Below are 21,637 nucleotides of genomic sequence, written 5' to 3' on the forward strand. Positions count from 1 at the left end.
AAAGAACACGTAGATAATTATATTACGTGGTAAAACCCCACTTCTGGGGAAAATCTACGAGACTTCTCAGTCCAACACAAATCCGCTATAGAACGATGATTACATAAGAAGTATTCACACGCTTATCCTATACACATTCTAGATAATGTTTACCGACTTCTTCATAACTCAACTTCTGTCACGAGATGATTTTCGACACTCATTATGTTGAACGCAATACCGGTCACGATTGCTTCAAGCTCGCCGGAGGAAAACCGCCACCACGATCTTGGTGCCCTCAACCGTATGAGTCACCGACATGCGTATGAATGATGAAAGTGTATGATAAATCACCAAGTAAACAAGGAACATTTGATGACTTATTTGAAAAATATGCGCATGAGCTTTCTCTTAAAAATTCAATCTAACCAAAACCAAATATGTTGAAAGCTATCTATGTGAAAATAAAGACCCACGTTTTATTCAAAGTAGGTTCTCTCTAGTAAAAGAGAAACCCAATAGTCCAACAATTATATTCAATTGTGATTCTCAAACTTGATCCCATATGGACTCAAGTCAATCACGTCAAAACAAAAGACACACTACTATGCCATTATGAATAATAACTTTGATTCAATATCAACTTCTTGGAAGGACGCCAAACATGAGACTACAAAAGTATCAATCATGAATATCAACTTTGATCTAGTATGGACTCTAAAGGACAAAGCCAAACAACCAATCTTTGTGGAGAAACAATATCTCCTAAAACAAACTAATTAGAACAATCAAGTAGGAGATGAGCAACATGCAAGTCATAACGGGAAAAGATAAAACTTAAATCAAAATAGAATCCAACTAGGAAAGTAATCTCAAGAGATAAAATTTAATCATATTAAAAATAATATTAAGATAAAAATAACTCCAATTAGGAATCCTATAATGAATGTATGATTATGTCATGATTTACCTGAAATCAGTTTCTCATATCGGTCAAGTCATGCCTCGGAAGTATGGGGTTGAACAAGTTGTGTCAAAACGTCCAGTAACAATTCTTCACACACTAATTTTCAACCTATACTAGAGTCTAGGAAATGACAATACAAATTCATACTAACAATAATCCATCAAAGAATTATCCCACTTTTTATTTGTATAATTTTTTTTTCCCGGCCCAATAATTTCAAATGGATTTCTCCTAGATGTGATGTAAAAGGCCTATGAAATCCATCGCAGGGACAAAATGCTGCAGCCAAAGATGACTGGAATGCTATTCGTGGGCTGGGCCTTAGGGTGTAGTAAAAAATGGAGAATTTCAGTTACACCCTCTTGAGGTTTAGTTTAGATCCCACTAGTTTCATTTATTCCATTTACACCCTATACTTTTTAACGTATGTGAACTCCCACGGGCAGTTAAATGGCAAGACCGTAATTTGACACTTAAAAAAACTAAATATAGTAAGACCAACTTATTGTCCTTCAAATTAAAAATAAATAAATAAAAACTCATGTTTCAATTCCTAAAATACCCACATAGTTTAAAAAAAAAATACAACTCAAATTCTAAATCGACTCATCAGCCCATGACTGTTTGTGTGGGCAACTCAATAATTTACTTTGGTCACTCCTAATTGTTCATAATTGATTCATTGTTGTGTTGTGAGCATGCTGACCAATTCATTACATTAAAAACTCTATGATTTGCACGTGCAATATAATTTATGGCATATATATTGTTCTTTTATATAAGCGATAATTTATTTTAATATAATCTAAATTATATGAATAATGATTCGAACTCGGGTGCAGAGTGGAAGCACATCCACTATAGCCAATTTGACTAAGCCTATGTATACTATGACATTATATTGTTTAATTGATTTCAGTATTAGTAGGAGAATCATATTCTTAAATATTTAATTAAAAATTGCATCTTATGTGTTATGAATAATATTATTCTCTTCAAAACAATAAAATTGATGAATATAGAAAATCATAAAATCATGCTTGTTGGCTAATTCTTACTTAGTTAGGATTTGATTTCTTACTATGTTAGGATTTTAGTTACCTACTATTTATCTAGTCATATTATAATTGAGATTTAATTTTCAAAGGAGAATGGAATTTCAATTATATTTTTATTTTTAGATCAACAAGGAGAATGAAATTTAAACTTAAAAGATACTAGCTTCTCCGCACGCGCTTCCGCGCCTACGAGACGTTGTTTTTTTTATAAATTTTTTAATTTATTTTAGAATTAAAAAAGATAATGGGCAGTTGTGTTTCATAAAAATAAGATCCATTATCTAATTTTCTTTTAATTTTTAATTTTTTAATATGAAAAAGTACCATATTATCATCATTTAATTAATAATTTAAATTCTAATGTTTGTATTAACCAATGACATTTTTTGATATTTTGAATGTTTCACAATTCTCTGTCTTTTGCTTTATATATATAAATGAAATTATGAAATTATATTTTGAACTGCGCTACAAAAATGGCTTGCGCCATATTAATTTTCTTTTATAAAAAAATTGGTATTACAAGAATATTTTTATATTTTCTATTTTCCCAAGAAAATTCAGGGGTATTTATGTATTTTGATTATTGGCTTGTGCCATATTAATTTTATAACCCACGTTAGCCTTCTTCCCTTCGTTCATACTTCAGTCATTACTGTTTCTCTCTGTCTTCTGTTTAGCACCTCTGGGAGACCAGAAGACTAAAAAACTATAAATTAGACCCAAATCCAAACCCCTCTCTAGGGTTTGCTCTCCAACACACAAACACAAAAGCCACTGTCACAAAACCCTAGCTACCTCTAACACACATTCTTGTAAAGATCTTCCAATTGATCTGATCCAATAAAGAAAAAAACACAAAGGTAAGCTCTCAAATACCTCTCAATCTCTCTGTCTTTCTCTCTCATTCGCTCTATACCCTTTTCAATATTCGTCGGATTCTCAAACCCCACAGCTGCCTTTGTGAAAAACCCAGATAGAAAAACCGTAATTTTGCTGGAAAAATACCTAATCTCAGCAATAAAGTTCGAAACTTTGAAAGAAAATTTATTATTGTGGTTTTGGACCTGAGGGCTTTTAGGTCCATGGATGATCTCGAAAAAGCAATACTGATAATGTTTGATGAATCGGGCACCGTTGATTCTGAGCTGAAACAGAAGGCAAAAGATTACTGTGATAAAATTAAGGAAGAACAAGCAATATGTAGTGTTTGCATTGAAAAGTTGTGCTTTTCGAACTTAGTTCAAGTCCAGTTTTGGTGTTTGCAGACTCTGCATGAGGTTATTAGGGTCCGGTACTCATCAATGAGTCTAGATGAGAGGTATTTGATCAGAAAATCAGTGTTTTCAATTGCATGTTTTGGTGGATTTGATGATAAGAGTACTGTTAGGGTTTTAGAAGGTCCTGCATTTATAAAGAACAAACTTGCGCAGGTTTTGGTGACTTTGATATATTTCGAGTATCCATTGGTTTGGTCTTCGGTGTTCGTTGATTTTTTGTCACAATTGAGTAAAGGGGCAATGGTCATCGATATGTTTTGTCGGGTTTTGAATGCTTTGGATGAGGAATTGATTAATTTAGACTACCCTCGGACACCTGAAGAACTAGCAGTGGCAGCGCGGGTTAAGGATGCTATGAGGCAGCAGTGTGTAGGTCAAATAGTTAGAGCTTGGTACGACATTGTGTCTATGTATAAGAACTCTGATGAAGAGCTTTGTGCTAGTGTATTAGAATCAATGAGGAGGTATATTTCTTGGATTGACATTGGATTAATTGTGAATGACGCATTTATCCCGTTATTGTTTGAGTTGGTTTTGGTTGGTGGGCTCTCAGAACAACTCCGTGGTGCTGCAGCTGGATGTTTGTCAGCAGTAGTATCAAAAAGGATGGATCCTCAGTCAAAACTACCGCTGTTGCAGAGTCTTCAAATGCGTCGGGTTTTTGGGTTAGTAGCTCAGGATAGTGACTCAGATTTGGTTTCTAACGTAGCTGCATTGCTTACTGGGTATGCGGTTGAGGTTCTTGAATGCTTTAAAAGGTTGAATTCTGAGGATGCTAAGGGTGTTTCAATGGAGCTCTTGAATGAAGTTTTGCCCTCTGTGTTTTACGTGATGCAGAACTGTGAGTTGGACTCTACATTTAGCATTGTGCAATTTCTTTCAGGTTATGTTGCCACAATGAAGACTCTTTCTCCATTGAGGGAAACACAGTTGCTTCATGTGGGCCGGATTTTGGAAGTGATCCGTTCGCAGATCCGCTATGATCCTATGTACCGTAAAAATCTAGATATATTGGATAAGATTGGAAGAGAGGAGGAAGATAGGATGGTGGAGTTTAGAAAGGATTTGTTTGTGCTGCTGCGTAATGTAGGTCGTGTAGCACCTGATGTTACTCAGATATTTATTAGAAACTCATTGGCTACTGCTGTTGGATCATCATCAAATTGGAATGTTGAAGAAGTGGAAGCTGCACTTTCCCTTTTCTATGCATTTGGGGAGTCAATAAATGGTGAGGCAATGAGAACTGGGAGTGGTCTCTTGGGTGAATTGGTACCAATGCTTTTATCTACAAGGTTCCCTTGCCATTCAAATAGGCTAGTTGCACTTGTGTATCTGGAAACAGTAACAAGATATATGAAGTTTGTTCAAGAGAATACCCAATATATTCACATGGTTTTGGCTGCCTTCCTTGATGAAAGGGGTATACACCATCCAAACGTCAATGTGAGTCGAAGGGCAAGTTATCTGTTTATGAGGGTTGTGAAATTGCTGAAATTGAAGCTTGTGCCTTTTATAGAGAATATTTTGCAGGTATGATAACAAACATTCGTTCTCCAATTGCTTTCCTATATATCCACGTACTTATATTTCAGTTCCTCCAGACCTCATTAATTTGCTTTCGCCTTTTAATTTGATCTCCTTTGAATTGCTTTATACATATTACCACTCCTTTTTTCAACTTATCTCCATCTCTGCTAAATTAATTTAAATTAATTTTACAGAGTTTGCAAGATACAGTCGCTGGGTTTACAAGTATGGATTATACATCGAAAGAGCTTTCGGGATCTGAAGATGGTAGTCATATTTTTGAGGTATTCACTTAATATTTTTTGACATCTGTTACTATACCTTTTATGTGCGCTCATGAGTGTGTTTAGGAAAGAAAGGAAGTATTCTTAATAGAGAATGTAGGTGCCTGTTCCATTCTAACTTGTATCGGGTCTCTTCGCAGGCAATTGGTTTATTAATTGGCATGGAAGATGTACCACCAGCAAAGCAGTCTGATTATCTCTCTTCACTTCTCACTCCTCTTTGCCAACAGGTTGTTGACTTTGCACTTACAAAATAATGATTGCATGGGTGTCACCCTCTCCTTTCGACCCCCAAAATATTTTGTTTTGACTCAAAATTAAGGACCGAGTGAAAATGTGAGATAAGCATTTGACGAGGTCTTTCTACTGTCTAGGTTGAAGCATTGCTCAGGAATGCCAAAGTATTGACTCCTGAAGAGGCACCTCAAAAATTTGCTAATATTCAGCAGATAATCGTGGCGATTAATTCTCTCAGCAAGGTTTTTCAACATCCTTTGACCTTCTAGTTAACATGTTTCTTGGTTGATTTGTTTATATGTAAAATAGCATATGCCCCCAAAAAAAGTTATAAAACTCTTGATCAATTCACTTACAAGATCTGGTAAAAGAGGAGTTTTTATGTTGTCACTTATATTAAAAGTCTTCACAGTCCTTTACCGCTTCTGCCAATCCTGCTTAGTAAGCTGTATGGTTTCAGGAAATTCACTATGTTTGAATGCTTTGAGATTTGTATTTATATACATGAAAGTACTCTACTGAAATTTATATGCCATCCAGGGCTTCAGTGAGCGTCTTGTAACTGCTAGTCGCCCTGCAATAGGTCTCATGTTCAAGCAGGTTAGCATCTATATCTTTCTTTTGTTCACCTTCCTTCAAGTACGTGGTCTGATTAATTTTTCTGAATGCCTGTTTCTCTGCTTTTTTGTTTGTTTTTTGTGACTCACTGTCTCTACACCTTGATGTTTGCCTATTTGATGAACTTTATGATTAGCACTCGTGGGCTCTCTGATATTTCAATGCTGTTTTATAACGTTTTGATCTTACAGTTTCCCTTTTTAAGTACAGCCCCTTGTAATTAGTGATTGTTGGCATATGGATGGGAACTGGTCTTTCCGTACTTGTGGAGAAGCTGTCTAAATATTTCATGTCTTAACAATGTGTGTTTCTTTTCCCATGGTTATCCAGACATTGGATGTTCTCCTACAAGTACTTGTTGTGTTTCCTAATGTAGAGACTTTGCGCAGTAAGGTAAGGAGTTGTGTGTGGGATGCCAGAAGTACTTTGTTTTGATATTTTATCATCTGCGCTTGTAACCTGATGCTAATGTGTGGTATCCAGGTAACATCATTTGTACACCGCATGGTGGACACTCTAGGAGCATCTGTTTTTCCCTACCTCCCAAAGGCACTGGAGCAATTGCTTGTGGATAGTGAGGTATAAAGCAGTTATAACTAAATTCTTCTATTCTGATTATTATTATTTTGGGTTAAATCTAACTTTGAGAAAATAATTTTTGGTAATAAATAGAGAACAAATTTTGGACAGGTACTGTGTCACCAAGAAATAAAATTTAGAAAAATAACAGTTCTGTTTCACATAAGTATATTTTGCACCAGTTATCTTCTCATTTTTTTGTTGACAACAATATTTGACTATGGATTCAATTATGATGCAGCCAAAGGAGTTGGTTGGGTTGCTTATATTGCTTAATCAACTGATATGCAAATTCAATACGTTATTCCGTGACATATTGGATGAAGTATTTCCTGCCATTGCTGGTCGGATATTAAATGTTATTCCGGTAGATGCAGTCCCTTCAGGACCTGGATCCAATACTGAGGTATGAGACACTGACTGTTGCTGTTTTTCAACATTGAATGACCTGTTCCTTGTGCTAAGCATATGATCTCTCATAGAGTTTTATGCTAATGGCGAATGTACATGTTGTTATAAGTATTATCAGTTGATGTCATCAAGCCATCATACAAAGGTTGTTACTTAAATGATTGATTTGTATCTTTTCCCCCTGTGTCCATCTTTTATGTGCCATGTAAATTTAGGTTTAGACCAATTACAGTTGGGCAGACATATGGTATAAAAAGTAATGCATCATTGCTTGCTCTAATGGTACTTACAACAGGATCTTTAACTTATTGTGGACGACGAGTTCTGTTTGTGTGAGTATGTGTTTTCTTTTTCTTATTTGTTTTGCTATCGGATAAAAAGAAAAATAAGGAAAAAAGAACACCAACTTAGGCAATTTAAATGCCCAATATCAAATACAAAGTTACAATGTTTATTTCATTGATCGTATTTTTGTAATTTACTTAATTCCACTTATTTTTCCTTTTCCCAAATGTTGGTAGCAATGAGCTGCTTGTGTGTTCTTCATTTTCATTATTGGATGTGAAAGCTTCTGCGGAACCAAAACTACTTTAGAGTATCATTTGGAACATTAACAGTATTGAAAGTTTATTTGTGAAGTTTGAATGTCAAGGCCGAAACTTTTTATACTTTTATTTAATACTCCATTCTCCTTGTAGGAAAATCGCGAATTGCAAGAACTTCAGCGAACATTATATACATTTCTTCATGTGATAACTACACATGATCTATCTTCTGTTTTCCTATCCCCCAAAAGTAGGAGCTACTTGCAGCCAATCATGCAGTTGCTTTTGTTCACATCTTGTAAGCACAAGGATATTCTTGTAAGAAAGGTATCTGTTCTTGGTTTACCTTTGGTGTGTTGTTCTTATTCATTCTAATTACTCTGCATTAGGATAATTTCTAACATATTATTGCTGTAACTTAGGTATGCGTACAGATATTTATTAGACTGATCAGAGATTGGTGTGCGATGCCTAATGGTGAAGAAAAGGTAGGAGCTTACCTTTAGTCCTCCTGCTTGGTAATGTTAAACTATGTTGCTTTTCATCTTAATATGGGGTCCTTGTTTTCAGGTACCTGGTTTCCAGAGTTTTATAATAGAGAACTTCGCTACAAACTGTTGTTTGTACAGCCTGCTTGACAACTCTTTCGAGTTTCGTGACGCCAATACTGTAAGATTGGAATTAATAATCTTTGTGATACTTTTATTGATAGTTTTCGTTGTTAAACCATAAAAGGAAGAGCAGAATATACACCATAAAACGAAGAGTAGACCATACACCATATAACTAAGAGGACTAAATTGCTGAAGCAGATTTGGAGACAGAGATGTTTTCTTTTAGTAGTGTTCAATTATATGAGAAGTTGCTGACGAATACTTTTATTTATAATTTGCCTTGGATTTATTATATAATTATATGAGAAGTTGATGACGAATACTTTTATTTATAATTTTCCTTGGATTTATTTTATTACTTCATACTTACCTTGATAATTGTTATTTTCATTTGTCACAGCTTGTTTTGTTTGGAGAAATTGTATTGGCTCAGAAGGTCATGTATGAAAAGTTTGGCAATGATTTTCTAGTTCATTTTGTCTCAAAAGGTTTTCCAGCAGCGCATTGCCCCCAAGATTTGGCTGAGACATATTGCCAGAAGCTGCAGGTATAAAAAAGTGGCTGTAGATTACCATGTTTTGGTGGACCAAATACAAAAGTGTTTCGTTTTGATGCATTTTGTCATTTTTGTCTTTATTTGTTCCTGTAGTTTATGCATATCTATTTCCTTGGAGTGGTGCTAATACGTACTTTGGTTATTGGATGACATATACTGATTTTCCATAGAATTTCATCAATAACTACAACGGTTAAAAGTGAAGAAAATATTAAAAAAGGGGTAAAGTAGTCTAATAATTGAGTAGGCTAAGTTAAAAGAAATTAGGAAAAAGAAAAGGAATGGCCTCTGTTCTTTCCCATCACTCTGGCAGTTGCCAAATGCCACCGCTAATATTAATTAAGCTACTAGTATCAGTTTGTTGTTTCCCTGAAGAGTGTTAAATTTGTAATATGATATTATGAGAAGATGTCAAGGTTGGTGATATTTACCTGTTGTGTTAATGTAATATTGTCATCTAATATGTTGATCTGTGAATGCACGTGTGTCATGTTGTTCCAATATTTACCTATTTGAAGATGTTGGTCAAGTGTCTTGAGCTTATTCCAGTGGATTTGGGGTTGGTTTACAGGATGTTCTTAAAAGTGTTGCTTACAGAAATAAACCAGAGCTCAATATTTAGTAGAACATTTCCAATTATTGGTTTATGATTTTTTTTTTTGCTCATTTTTTCTGCAGGGTAGTGATATCAAGGCATTGAAGTCATTCTACCAGTCTCTTATTGAAAATTTAAGACTTCAGCAGAATGGGAGTCTTGTTGTCAGATAGCATTGCCACAGTAGACAAATGACATCATCTCATGTCAGTGTGTTCCTTATTTTTGTTTTGTGGCAATTCTGGCGATGCATTTTTGTTCACTCAAGGTAACTACAGCTGATGTTTGTGTATCTCTGCTGATTTGTTGTACCTATTTGGAATGTTATATTTTTGTATGTATTTCTGTGTTGTACTTACTCTGGTAAATGTTGCAGGTTCTTTCTGTATATAGCTTTTGTGCGGCTATGTTATGGACAAGGTATAAATTCTTCATATTGGTTAAAACCAAATCTGATAAATAAAGTAGTCCAAATGACTTGTATAGTTGCTAATTTGTTTTTTGGCCCTTCCAATTGTTGTTCTACAGTTGTATATTTAAGGAGGAAGTTCTGCTAATTGTATAAGAAGTTCTGTTACATCCATCTATTGGAGCTGCCTAGTCTGAGATCAAGGTTCTTGTGTTGTCTATAGCGATTATTTTCTTCTACCCGATGTAAACATCATCTTTTTGTATTTTTAGCCATATGCAATTTTCCAATCTTTGATTCATCCAAGTCTTTATGTTTCTTTAGTCACGCTTTACTGCTTGAAGCTCTACTTCGTCGAGATTTTTTGTATAATCTTTATAAAGTCAATAATTAAAAAAAAGAAAAAAAAAAGAGAGGAACTCTCCCTCTAATGCTTTCTTCTTCAAGTTTATGTACCTTGTTTATCAGAATGTCATATAACTTTGGGATGCCGCCCGTTCCGGAAATCTACTCTTTATGTTTAAGAAAGCAGCAAAGCGTACAAAATGTTTCTCTTTGGGGGCTCAAAATGCAGAATAACTTCGTGAAACGGGGATGTGCTATCCCTGGCAAATCATGATATGCCAAATAGTAAAGTGATTATGCGTGGCACACTATGATTGGCCGGGATAGCCAAATAGTGCTATTCCTATATCACACAAGTGTTTCTCGTCAAAATGAGGGTTTAGTACTGATGTGGCCGTAGGTTTTGTTTTAAATCTATTTTCACCCCTGCATTGATGGGTTTTGTGACCATAAAGCATGACAAAATTCCTTGCTGCATTGTCCGTCAACCATCAGAAGCCGGCATCTGGTGTTACTTGAAATTCTTGTTGGCTTGTGGGAGATTGTAACAAGGTTTCTGTAAACCCTATTGGAGGCATCGTTCTTGACGTTCTTGCTGTTGACCATAGACGATTATAGCCAAGTTTTCCATCAAAGTATCAAATCAACCTTTAATGGAGGCAATATGTTTCCTTGCTGTTAGGTACAATTGCAGCATGCAAAAATATCAAATGTCATGCGCCCCATTACACAAGCAAAATAAAAACCCCTTAGCCATCTGCGATTTTCTCTATATTTCCTACTGGTGTCGTCTAATCATGTCACAAAATATCCTAAACTTTTTCTTTTTATAGCAGAAAATACCCTAAACTTTGTTTTTATTTTGTCAATTTTTTTAGTACAAGCGATTGGGAGAGGGAGATTTACACACAAATATTCATTGGGGTCTGGGGATTTTGTAACTCTGCCCGTATGAGTGAAGGGGTAAGAGCTCAACTAACTAAGCTATACTTTTATTTTGTCATTTTTAAATTTTTGAGAACCAGAAATCATCAACTAGTAATGGGGTTGATCTAATGAAAATACGTCAGCTTTAATTCGTCACCCATACACAAGCAGAGAGAGCCCTTTTGTTTTTGGTTAAAAAATTTAGCTTTTGAACTTTCATTTTTTTGTCTTTGAAAACACAAACAGAGGATTTAATCGAAATTTCATGGAAGATCAGTGGAAATAATTAGTCACTTGACTTTCTTGGTTACAACCTCTTGAAGCAAAAAATATTGTAGGTCTTACAAAATGTGCTGACCTCCTTTTGTATCCTAAGCTGGCTGTAACTTTTTGAGTCTGCCTCAATTTCACACGGCGGTCCCAAGGAAAGCAGTGAATGGATGACTATGAGCCTTTCTTTCTTTTTCTTTTTGGTTGCGTCAAATTATAAAATTAAAGTTTACATTTGCTCATCATGTAGGTGGTAACCAACAAAGGTCTATCATCTATTGGTAGATGATTCATTTTGCTTTTCCTAAAGTTCATGGTTCAATAATTTGTGTTACCGTAGTCCCTACCAAATTTTAGTCATAGAATTATGTAACAGGTCGAGGATATATTAGTGGTACACAATATAAACAAATCAAACATATATTCACGTTAGTCGAAATTTAATGATTGGTTTGGTAACGTTGTAGTTTTTAGTTTTTAGTTTTCATTTTCCTTTATTAGAGATAGAGAGGAAATATATGGAGGAAAAGTTCAATGAAGAGCGTGAGAGAGGAGTTAGAAATGAAAGAGAATGAATTAAACAAAAACTTGAAAAATGTAAAATTATTTTCAGTTTTTTCATTTTACATAGCATTCCATACACATTTCTTCAACCCTCCCTTTCTCTAACATATTTCATCTCTATCTCTTAACCAAAAAACCGAAAAATTAATAATAAAGGAAAAATGAAAAGGTTACCAAACAGGTTCTGGGATTTGGTTTTTGGAAAAAATTTCAATCTGTCATCTAATTGCTGTGTTTATAGCCAAGAGCAAACAATTAGAGCAAACGGTACCAGATATTGGGAGATTCTGCTTTCCAAAGCACAAAAGTTACCATTGTTAGAATAAAATACATGTAGTAAATTTATGGTGCATGCACCCAAAACACTAATTGCTGCAGTCATGGGGGAAAAGCCAGACTTGGAAGTGTACAAGGAAATGAGAACATATGTGTTTCCATTTGAATGAGTCTTGCCACAAAAATATATAGTTTCCCAATCAATTCTTAGAGGTCTCACAAAGACCAACAAAAACACACTTGAACCTAAACTCCGCTAATTAATCTGACACATGATCAAGAAAAAAGAAAAAAAAAGGCTTTAGAGACCTGGTCTTACATAATATGAAACCATCCAAAAGTGTCTTTTTCTTCTTCTGCTGTGAATCTTCCAAGTCTTGAAGAGACCAAAGTTTATACACTACTTTAGACTCAGGACTGAAAATGAAATAAAATGGTTTCAAGAATCATATATTTTATTGTGTAAGACATGAAGATCAAACAAAATAGAAAAGAAGAATATGGTTGGTTAACTTATGATCATCATTGGATCATTGACTTCTTTTTGCAGAGTCTTGTAGAATATACCTTATATATTTAGCTATTCCCCCTAGATCTTTCTCTAATTTAATCCAACCATATGTTTTGGCCACACAAACAAGGCTTCTTTTAACTCACCTGATCCTGAGACCATATAGCCTCAGTAAAATATGAGTCTCAGAAAACTGGCGCTCAACTTACTGACACCAGGTTGTTTCAAAACCAACAAACCAATCTCAGATCAAAAATCCCAGACGTCGAAAGAAATCTATTCGCGGAGATTGTCACTCTCCGATGTGAGTAATTCATCAATCTGCACTGTCCTCAGTGATCTGTCAAATTCACTTATTGGATCAAACCTTCATATCTTTACACAGAAGGAACTCAAAAAGATTACCCAAAACTTCTCTAAGAGCAACTATCTTGATGAAGGTGGGTTTGGGAAGGTATACAAAGGGTTCATTGATGACAAGCTTAGGCCTGGGTTGGAAGCTCAACCTGTGGCTGTTAAGGTGTTGGATTTAGATGGCAAACAAGGACATCGGGAGTGGCTGGTAAGCTTTTTGTTTTTGTTCTTGCTTTTTTTTAGCCCATTTCAAATTTTATGTTGCTAACAATATCATACGCTTCCTAAGTTAAAAAAATGCTAATTCTCAAAAACTTCTGTATTTGTAGGCTGAAGTGATTTTTCTTGGGCAATTGAAGCACCCCAATCTTGTTAACTTGATCGGCTACTGCTGCGAAGACGAACATAGGCTTCTTGTGTATGAGTACATGGAGAGGGGCAACCTAGAAAATCGACTATTCAAATGTAAATATACCATCTGCTAACATTTAACTGCAAATAATTAAGATCATGCATGCAGGATTTTTGTTTTGAAACAATCAGAAAATATTGATTTGGGAGTTCACAATTTTACTAGCAGGATGACAGAACTTATGAATTTGTATGTTTGTTCATTAATGCAGGTTATGGTGGAACCCTGCCTTGGTTAACAAGAATAAAAATAGCAATTGGAGCTGCAAAAGGCCTCAGCAGCCTCCATGAAGAAGAAAAGCAAGTCATATATCGAGATTTTAAGGCTTCAAACATCTTACTAGACTCTGTAATTTTTCTACTTAGCTCTCTTCTGCGCTTAATACAAGCATATAAATATGGCTCATACAAAACAAAAGAAGTTCCAGAAAAAATTGAGTACTAATATCTGTCTTTTTCTCCCCAGGATTACACAGCCAAGCTCTCTGATTTCGGTCTAGCCATAGATGGCCCGGAAGGAGATGAAACGCACATTACAACGTGTGTCATGGGCACTCATGGCTATGCAGCTCCAGAATATGTCAAGACAGGTAATGCAATTTGATTTTAAGCTACTACTTTCATTCCTTCTTTTCATCAGTGGCCTTGAAAATTTCCACAGCTCACTAATCATATACACTCTTTTTTTCCAGGTCATTTAACGACTATGAGCGATGTCTATAGCTTCGGTGTAGTTCTTTTGGAGCTACTAACAGGTAGAAGGTCCGTGGATGAGAGCCGCCATGGTAGAGAACAGAACCTGGTGGAGTGGTCTAAACCATTTTTGAAGGACTCACATAAACTTGACCGTGTGATGGACCCGGGACTCGAGGGTCAGTACTCAACCGAAGGTGCTAGGAAAGCAGCTGCATTAGCTCATCAGTGCCTTAGCCATAACCCCAAGTGTAGACCAACAATGAGCACTGTGGTCAAGACCTTAGAGCCTCTGATGGATTTGAATGACATTCCAATTGGACCCTTTGTGTACGTTGTTCCAACTGAGGAAAAAAACAAAGCTCCCGCGTATAAAATTGAAAGAGAGGGTCAAGCTGAGTGTGAAGTGGTGAAAAATGGGAAAAATGGTGAGGAAAAAGAGGTGGAAGTGAAAGCGAAGGGTCGCCACAGGAGCCGAAAAGGTCATCGGTATAGAAATCGGATTAAGTCATTGAGGTCTAGCACTGTTTATTCTGATACAGCTCTGTATAGAATTCTTGGAACTGGTTTATACTCTCCCAAATAAGCATTCGAGACAATTAGGAGAACAAACACAGAAGAAGAAAAGAAAAACTATAAGCATATATGTGTACCATAATACATTAGGGTTGTTTTATTTGTTGCACTTTGTTGGAGATCTTCCCTTGTGTATGATGTTCATGTGGGGTCTTTGGCTTCAGAGTTTTTGTAGCTTCTCTTACATTATTACAAGAAATACAACTACTTTGAGACAACTCTGTCTTTCTCAGAGCACTCTGTTTTCAATTTTCTATGCTTTCCCATAAAACGAGTTTTTCCTTTAAATGGAAAAAATGTTTATTTCAAACTATGAAGTCATAGAAAGAATAAAAGATGATCTTGTTTATGGCCTCATGTTGGTGGATTGATCAAACCCTATACTATTCTAATCTTCCATTAGATTCTCCAGTGCAAATAATGTATTCAATATTCCAAAGTCAATTTCCATGAATATTTCTTCTTTTTTTGTGTGTTCAAAATCAGCTCAAACGGCATGGCGCACCAATCAAAGGTTTGAACAACCCACCCAGCAGATTTCGGGGCCAGCCTCATATTTCAACACTTGCACCAAACCCCACCCAAATCCCAAGTTGGCCTAAATCACAAGTTACGTGCTGATGCAACTGAAGAATTTGCTATTGCCTATGAGTCTATGACTATAACAAAAAGTGGGTCCCCTCCAATTCAAGGATTTGCAGAAAGGAAGGATCATGCATCCCCAATTCAAACCAAGTACGGTTAGACAAGGATTTGGGATACATAAATGCAATGCAAATTTTAACCAAATTTTTAGTGGGAGAAGGCAAAAACTAGGTTTAGCTTGAAGATAAAACCATGTGATAATGTAAATATAAAAAACTCCATGGTTGGAGCCAAAGATACAATTAAGTTTCTAAAACAAGTCTATATCTGCAATGCTGTATATAGCTACATCTCTTCATATATTACCAAAAAAGTTTCTCATTGTAACGTCTTACTGCTTAAATCTCCAGGAGGTGAAACACTTGAGCATCCAGATCGAAACTAACTAGTCGAGGGTAAAAATTCGGGGGCTTAAGTGTGATCAAGACTTAACTGTTCTGTCATTTTCGTCACACACCCAGTCTGCATGATATTTTTCATCATATGGAACAACCCCACCATCAACCAAAGGTTCTCCTGTCCAAAACCAATGCATTTAGACAACGACGGATCACCTATGGAATTTTCTCTTCTTGGAAACAAGAATCAAACTTCATTTTCCTACTGAAATGAACCAAGTCATTGTGGCTTGAGATTACCTTGATGAGTCTACATGGTATTATGATGAGTAGGGCTTACATTCTAATTCCACTTGATGAGTTATGACTTGGGATTTATTTGCAATGAATCATACCAATATCAATAATCTTTCAAAATCCATATTTTTCAATGTTCTCTTCTTATCTCTTAAAAACATCATTGTTCATGAATCATGTAGCTTCCACTTTAGATATTAAAAAAATCTAGCTCAACATGAAGAAATGAAGATAAACCAAGAAAAAAAAAATACCTCCATAGTCATTTTCACCATGACACAAGTAAGAATCTGGTAGAACCCATTTCACATTGGGCAGAGCTGCAACCAATTTTGTTTTTTCAAAACCAAATTAAAAACTTTAAATAATAATAATAATAATAATGGAATAGAAGAGTTTTGAAGAATTTACATTTGATCTTAAAAGTCAATTTCTCTGGGACTTTGCAGCCAAATGCGTAGTAGTACTTTGTAGAAACAGAGTAAATTGACTTCTTTGCCTTCTCTGCACTGCAATTATACAACAAACTAGTTGAAAAAACAAATGCAAAATAAAAACAATTAAAAATAATAATTAACAATAATTCAAGTTTCAAACTTTGCAACTTAAAACGCTAACCCTGATGGCGTTTTGTCAGTTTTTACCTTCCGAGGGCCGTGGCTAGGGTTTGGATGTAGCCATTGATGATCTCATCACGAAGAGGGTAGCCCTTAGGAGGTTCCATAACCACGAGCCAGTGCTCGTAGTCGCAGCCCTCCACCAGCGACGCCAAACGAGTCAACCCGCTGCACTGAGTCGCCGCCGAGCTGTCCGCAGCGGCGGAGCCTATCGGAGCTGAAGAGGAAGAGAAGCGCGAAGATGGAAACGACGGCGGACTTGAGAAACGGTAACGGAGGAGTAGTGTCGCCGTTAGACTTAACGGCTTTCTCACAATGCTTGATCTCATTCCCGGTATGTCGTTTTACTCTCGTTTGTGCGCGCGCACTAGGCCTCCCTCTTTTAAGTTACGACATGTCATGTATGGGCTGGCCCAATGTATATCTTTGGGCCTACTAACTATATGTGGGCTTCTAATTGTGAAGAGCAATGGGTTCATTTTGGGTTCTAGTGCCAATGACCATACTTCGTTAATTTGTAAAGTGTCGATCTATGCCTGGAATTTGTTAGATGAGTCCTTCTATAGTAAGGTTGTTAGATGAGGTTCTATTCCTTAATCGGGATGATTTAAGAGTTGTCATTTTTTTTCTTCTTATAAGCTGGTTTTTAATGGACAAGTTATACTCATGTCATGACTATAATCAATTGGTATCAAATCCTAATTTTGCTACACAATTATTTAAGGAATGCGTGACTTAGAGTTAGTACCAGGTCCGTGTCAATAAAGTGGGCCAGCATGACTTAGGGTTAGTACCAAGTCCGTATCAATAGAGTGGGCCAGCATAAACGTAAAGCATAGAAGCGGGGTAAGTAGCTCACGGCCGCATCCTTACAAACTGGCGTTAGAATAAATAATAAGGTTTTTTAGGTTTTAGACATAAAAAAAATTTCACTTTTGGAAAAAGCCAAAGCTTTTTCAAAAAGACAAAAAAACCGCTCAACTTTCAAATCAAAGACATGCAAATGTATTGAATTCCTTAGGAAATTTAAAAATAAATAAGGGCATTTTTGTCCATTTTTGCTTCTTTTAAAATTTTTCTCTCTCCTTTTACTTTTTCTAAAATGTCCCCTTTGATATGACTTTTGAAATAATGCACATTTTAGGCTTCAGCATGCAAAGTTTGCAAACGCATGACCTGGTCTTTTGGGGTTATGATATTGATACTTTTTCTGTGTGAGATGTGAGTTTGATGCCGTTGTCATTGCCTTCCATATGATCCTGGGTAATAGCTGTGTTAGCTGAAAACCATGGTTGCTATGCTGAGATTTTGAAAAGTCTTGTATGGTGACAAGATAAGTTTTGCAACTACAACAACCTTTACAAAGTTGGCTTTTAGTGGAGGCCCCGCCCAAATAGGAGACAAACTTGAGGTAAGTTGTCGTCGCATCTATTAAATTAAGTGATCTCTTCTTCTCTAGGATTCAGATATGTTTATTATAGTTGTATTTATATATATATATATATATATATATATATACAGAGAGCTTCCATTGAGGATCCTCAAATAAAACTTATTTGAGGACACCTCAGAGGCCACTCGGATTGTATTTCACTAATCCAAACCGTCTATTTTGTAGATACATATTCAAAGATCATCTCTACAAAAAATCACTTGAATCCGATATCTTTTGACCATGCAATTGAGTTATTGAAATTTTAGTATTTTCTTGAAGCACCATGTTCATTGATTTTGTAGGACATAATTGGATGTCGAAACGGTTTCCGATTTGTCTAATTTTTTGTAAGGATGATCTATGAATGAAAACCTAAAAAATAGATGGTTTTGATCATTGGAAAAAAAATTGTAGGGTACCCTAAAGGGCATCCTCAAATAAAATTATTTGAGGGATCCCTCAATAGAAGGGGACTGTATATATATATATATACAGTGAATCAGCAATAAAAGTCATTAGTCTGAATCATATTATTATCTTTCATCAATTATTCCTTTATTTAATCTAAGATGGCCCCCATGTTCAAACTCTTTTCATCATTTAGTCAAGTTTCTGCAATTGATTTGCAATATTGTTCAGTGAAAATAGTGATTAAATTTATACCAGTGGATTCTGAGGCAGCTAGCACTCTAGTGTGTCAGCAAGTGGAACTCACCCATCAAATGTATAGTTTAGATGTCTGGTTGTGGAAACACTTACATGAAATTGCTATCCCTGGCCGATCACGGTATGCCATGTGTGATAATTTTTTCATGTGGCATTTTGTGATTGACCGGTAATAGCAAAACAGATCAGAGGAGGAGAAAAATGGAAAGAACAGGAAATTACAACAAGAGCCTCTGGATTTTGATCACACACATCACAATTTTACAATAGTGCTAATTTATTTTGTAGTAAAACTTAGCATGCCAATAGTAATTATTCAGAGGGAAGAAGAGAAGTAACTGAAACTAGGACAAAAATCAGAGTGAGTAAACGTGAGGTGGAAGACGAGGTTCACAGACTGCAACAAGAGGATACTTCTTTGGAGTTGAAAGCCCAAAAATTTCCTCCATGTTCAAATCCTCCTCCTTCAAGTTGTCAGGCAATCTCCATGTAAACCCATGTAGGAGATTGGCCAGGCTTGCCTGGATCACCTTGATGCCAAGGCTGTAGCCAGGGCACATCCTCCTGCCTGACCCAAATGGGAGCAGCTCAAAGTCTTGGCCTTTGACATCGATGTCCTTGCCAAGGAACCTGTCAGGGCAAAACTCTTCTGGGTTGTCCCAAAGTTGAGGGTCTCTTCCTATGGCCCAGACACTTACTAGGATTCTGGTGCCCTTGGGGATGTCATAGCCAGCAACTTGGCAGTCTTCTCGGGCTAGTCTTGGCACCAACATGGGTGCCACTGGGTGCAGCCTCATGGTTTCCTTGGCAATGGCATCAACATAGGGTAAGTTGACAATGTCATTCTCTTCAACCCATCTCTCTCTTCCAATCACCCTGTCTAGCTCCTCTGTTGCCTTCTTGAAAACCTCCGGCTTCTTTAGCATCTCTGAAATTGCCCATTCGACGGTCACCGCTGAGCTCTCCGTTCCACCGGCAATTAGGTCCTAATAGAATCCATCAATCAACAAAAGCGTGAGTAAGATGAGTAAAACCCAAAAAAACCAAAAAGTTTTCAATCCCAAATAAGCGTGTAATTGTGAGCCGTTAATGCATGTAAGACTCACACAAATCAACGGCTCGTTGTCATTGACTCGAGAGTAGATGACAAAGCCTAAAATTCGTCCTAACACATGAGACACTAAAAATGACATGTGACATCAACTAGAGTTTTGGAAAATTTTAATGCTTCTAGCAGTATTGCATAAAAGAATTAATCATACTTGGGTGAAGGCCTTGACCCCATGTCTTTCAAGTTTAACTTCAAGGTCAGGATCATCAGCAAGTTGCAGAAGCACATCAACCATATCTTTTGCAACGAAGTCTTCACCACCTGCCTTCCTCTTTGCAATATGTTCATCCAACACATGCTCCAAGAACCTATCCAACTTCTTGCTCAAAGCCTTCATTCTCTTTATGTACCCTTGCAAGTCCAAGAAATCAAGCCACGGTATTGAGTCACCAATATTCAACACCCCGCTCAGCAAGAAGAGCTCATCCAACATCTTCTTGAACTCATCGGGGCTCACGATCGAGTCTTCCGACTCGTCCGTGTACTTCTTTCCGAGCACCATGCGGCTTATAACATTAAGACTCACAGTTGAAAGGTGATCTTTCAGCAAAATGTTGGTGTTGGAGGACTCAAATAAGCCTCTGAGCAATGCGTTCATTTCCTCCTTTCTGATATATTCATATGATTCTAGGCGTTTGGCACTGAAAAGCTCCATTACGCACATTTTACGGGCCTGGCGCCAATATGGGCCGTAAGGGGACCAAGTAATGTCCGTGTAGTTGTATGTGGTGTGCTTACCGGCTGCGAATTTGGGTCGTCCGGCGAAGGTAACGTCGTGGGTTTTCAGGAAGGCCTTAGCCATGTCAACCGAAGAGCCCACAACGACCGGGTGGGACCCAAACTTGAGCTGCATGATGGGCCCATATTTGTGGGCGAGTGCATGGATAGACCGGTGGGGAAGTTGGCTTATGAGGTTGAGGTTTCCAATGATGGGCCAGGGTTTTGGACCGGGCGGCAAATTGAGCTTGCGGTGGCGGAGGCGGCGGGAGAGGAGGATGAGAGCTAGTGCTCCCAGCCATGCTGCAGCGTATGCAACCCAAGAAATGGATTCCATTATTGTGGAACTTGTTGTGTAGTGGGTTTGTGTGGTCTAGTGTTTGATGTGTGTTTTGAGGTGGTGGGAGGGGGGGATTTATAATTGAAACAAGTCAGGGCACAAGTGGACCCACTTTGAATATTTTAATATCAAACAGTTTTTTTATTGTCGATATCCTCGATTTCAACTACACGTGACTTGATTCATGCTTTAGTTCGATTATAAATTGACCATGTTGTCCTTGTGCATCTTTGGTCTTTGTACTAAAGAAAGACCCGTTAGTCAATGGTTACTCTTTTCATACGGCAAGGTAAGCATTTTCGTGCGAAGCTTGTAACTCAAGTGGTTGCGCATTTATTCACATCACACTCAAAATTAAATTTGATTGTGGCCTTGTGGTTGAATCAAAATAATATTGATAACTAACTTAGTCGTTGGTGGTTGTTTTAAGGCCAACTTGATAATTTGAATGAAATTTACTTGAAAATAAAGGGCATTTTGGAGAGGACTAATACTTGGTCAATGATCAATATGCTTAGTTTAAAACAAAGAAAAGAAAGACCCTCTCTTAGTCTTTGGTGAAATTAGTACGAAACCCACCAAAAGCAAAACAAGAAAAAGAAAAAAGGAAAAAGTATATTTTCTGAGTTGGTGGTTGGGAAAAGTTTGAAGGACTTGACCATTGACTTGCCTTGGAAAATCACTTTAATTTCTCCTGAATTTCCTCGAAAATTTTCCATAGCATAATTACTGTTAAATTTTTACTTTAATTTATGTAACTATGATTATATTTATAGACATGTATCAAATATTGAGAAAGATAATGAACATACATATTTAATTAAAGTGGTAATTAAAAATACTCCCGAAAATTTGAGATCATTAGATCCGAAGAACAATTAAATA

The 21,637-nt window shown here is 36.6% G+C and overlaps 4 protein-coding genes across 5 annotated transcripts; 2 read left to right on the forward strand and 2 right to left on the reverse strand.

The window, feature by feature from the left end:
• The first annotated feature begins 2,746 nt into the window (after positions 1–2,746).
• On the forward strand, positions 2,747–9,960 carry PSD (ARM repeat superfamily protein). The gene is made up of 15 exons (XM_089050892.1): positions 2,747–4,814; positions 5,006–5,095; positions 5,236–5,325; positions 5,470–5,574; positions 5,873–5,932; positions 6,281–6,343; positions 6,434–6,529; positions 6,771–6,935; positions 7,639–7,812; positions 7,908–7,973; positions 8,056–8,154; positions 8,500–8,646; positions 9,334–9,518; positions 9,627–9,670; positions 9,779–9,960. The coding sequence occupies exons 1-13, from the start codon at positions 3,090–3,092 to the stop codon at positions 9,421–9,423; spliced, it is 2,970 nt and encodes a 989-aa protein (XP_088907018.1). The 5' UTR covers positions 2,747–3,089; the 3' UTR covers positions 9,424–9,518; positions 9,627–9,670; positions 9,779–9,960.
• A 2,190-nt stretch (positions 9,961–12,150) lies between these two features.
• Positions 12,151–16,822, reverse strand: LOC103327765 (plastid developmental protein DAG). Of its 2 annotated transcripts, none has more exons than XM_089051141.1 (4): positions 16,511–16,822; positions 16,278–16,375; positions 16,121–16,186; positions 12,151–12,458 (listed from the first exon to the last, which is right to left on the reverse strand). In XM_089051141.1, the coding sequence occupies exons 1-4, from the start codon at positions 16,810–16,812 to the stop codon at positions 12,442–12,444; spliced, it is 483 nt and encodes a 160-aa protein (XP_088907267.1). In that variant the 5' UTR covers positions 16,813–16,822; the 3' UTR covers positions 12,151–12,441. The 2 variants fall into 2 exon arrangements, with proteins under 2 accessions (XP_088907267.1, XP_008228356.2); XM_008230134.3 differs by lacking the exon at positions 12,151–12,458 and adding an exon at positions 15,410–15,747.
• On the forward strand, positions 12,524–14,820 carry LOC103327766 (Protein kinase superfamily protein). Its single transcript, XM_008230135.3, has 5 exons — positions 12,524–13,114; positions 13,236–13,371; positions 13,530–13,666; positions 13,784–13,907; positions 14,010–14,820. Exons 1-5 carry the CDS (start codon positions 12,731–12,733, stop codon positions 14,594–14,596), a joined length of 1,368 nt encoding a protein of 455 aa, XP_008228357.2. The 5' UTR covers positions 12,524–12,730; the 3' UTR covers positions 14,597–14,820.
• Positions 16,823–18,802: 1,980 nt separating the features above from the next.
• On the reverse strand, positions 18,803–20,825 carry LOC103327619 (trimethyltridecatetraene synthase-like). Its single transcript, XM_008229960.2, has 2 exons — positions 19,847–20,825; positions 18,803–19,570 (listed from the first exon to the last, which is right to left on the reverse strand). Exons 1-2 carry the CDS (start codon positions 20,747–20,749, stop codon positions 18,941–18,943), a joined length of 1,533 nt encoding a protein of 510 aa, XP_008228182.2. The 5' UTR covers positions 20,750–20,825; the 3' UTR covers positions 18,803–18,940.
• Between the last annotated feature and the right edge of the window lie 812 nt (positions 20,826–21,637).

This window comes from Prunus mume, linkage group LG4 (genome assembly GCF_029339155.1).
Source record: "Prunus mume cultivar Tortuosa linkage group LG4, ASM2933915v1, whole genome shotgun sequence".
NCBI lineage: Eukaryota > Viridiplantae > Streptophyta > Magnoliopsida > Rosales > Rosaceae > Prunus > Prunus mume.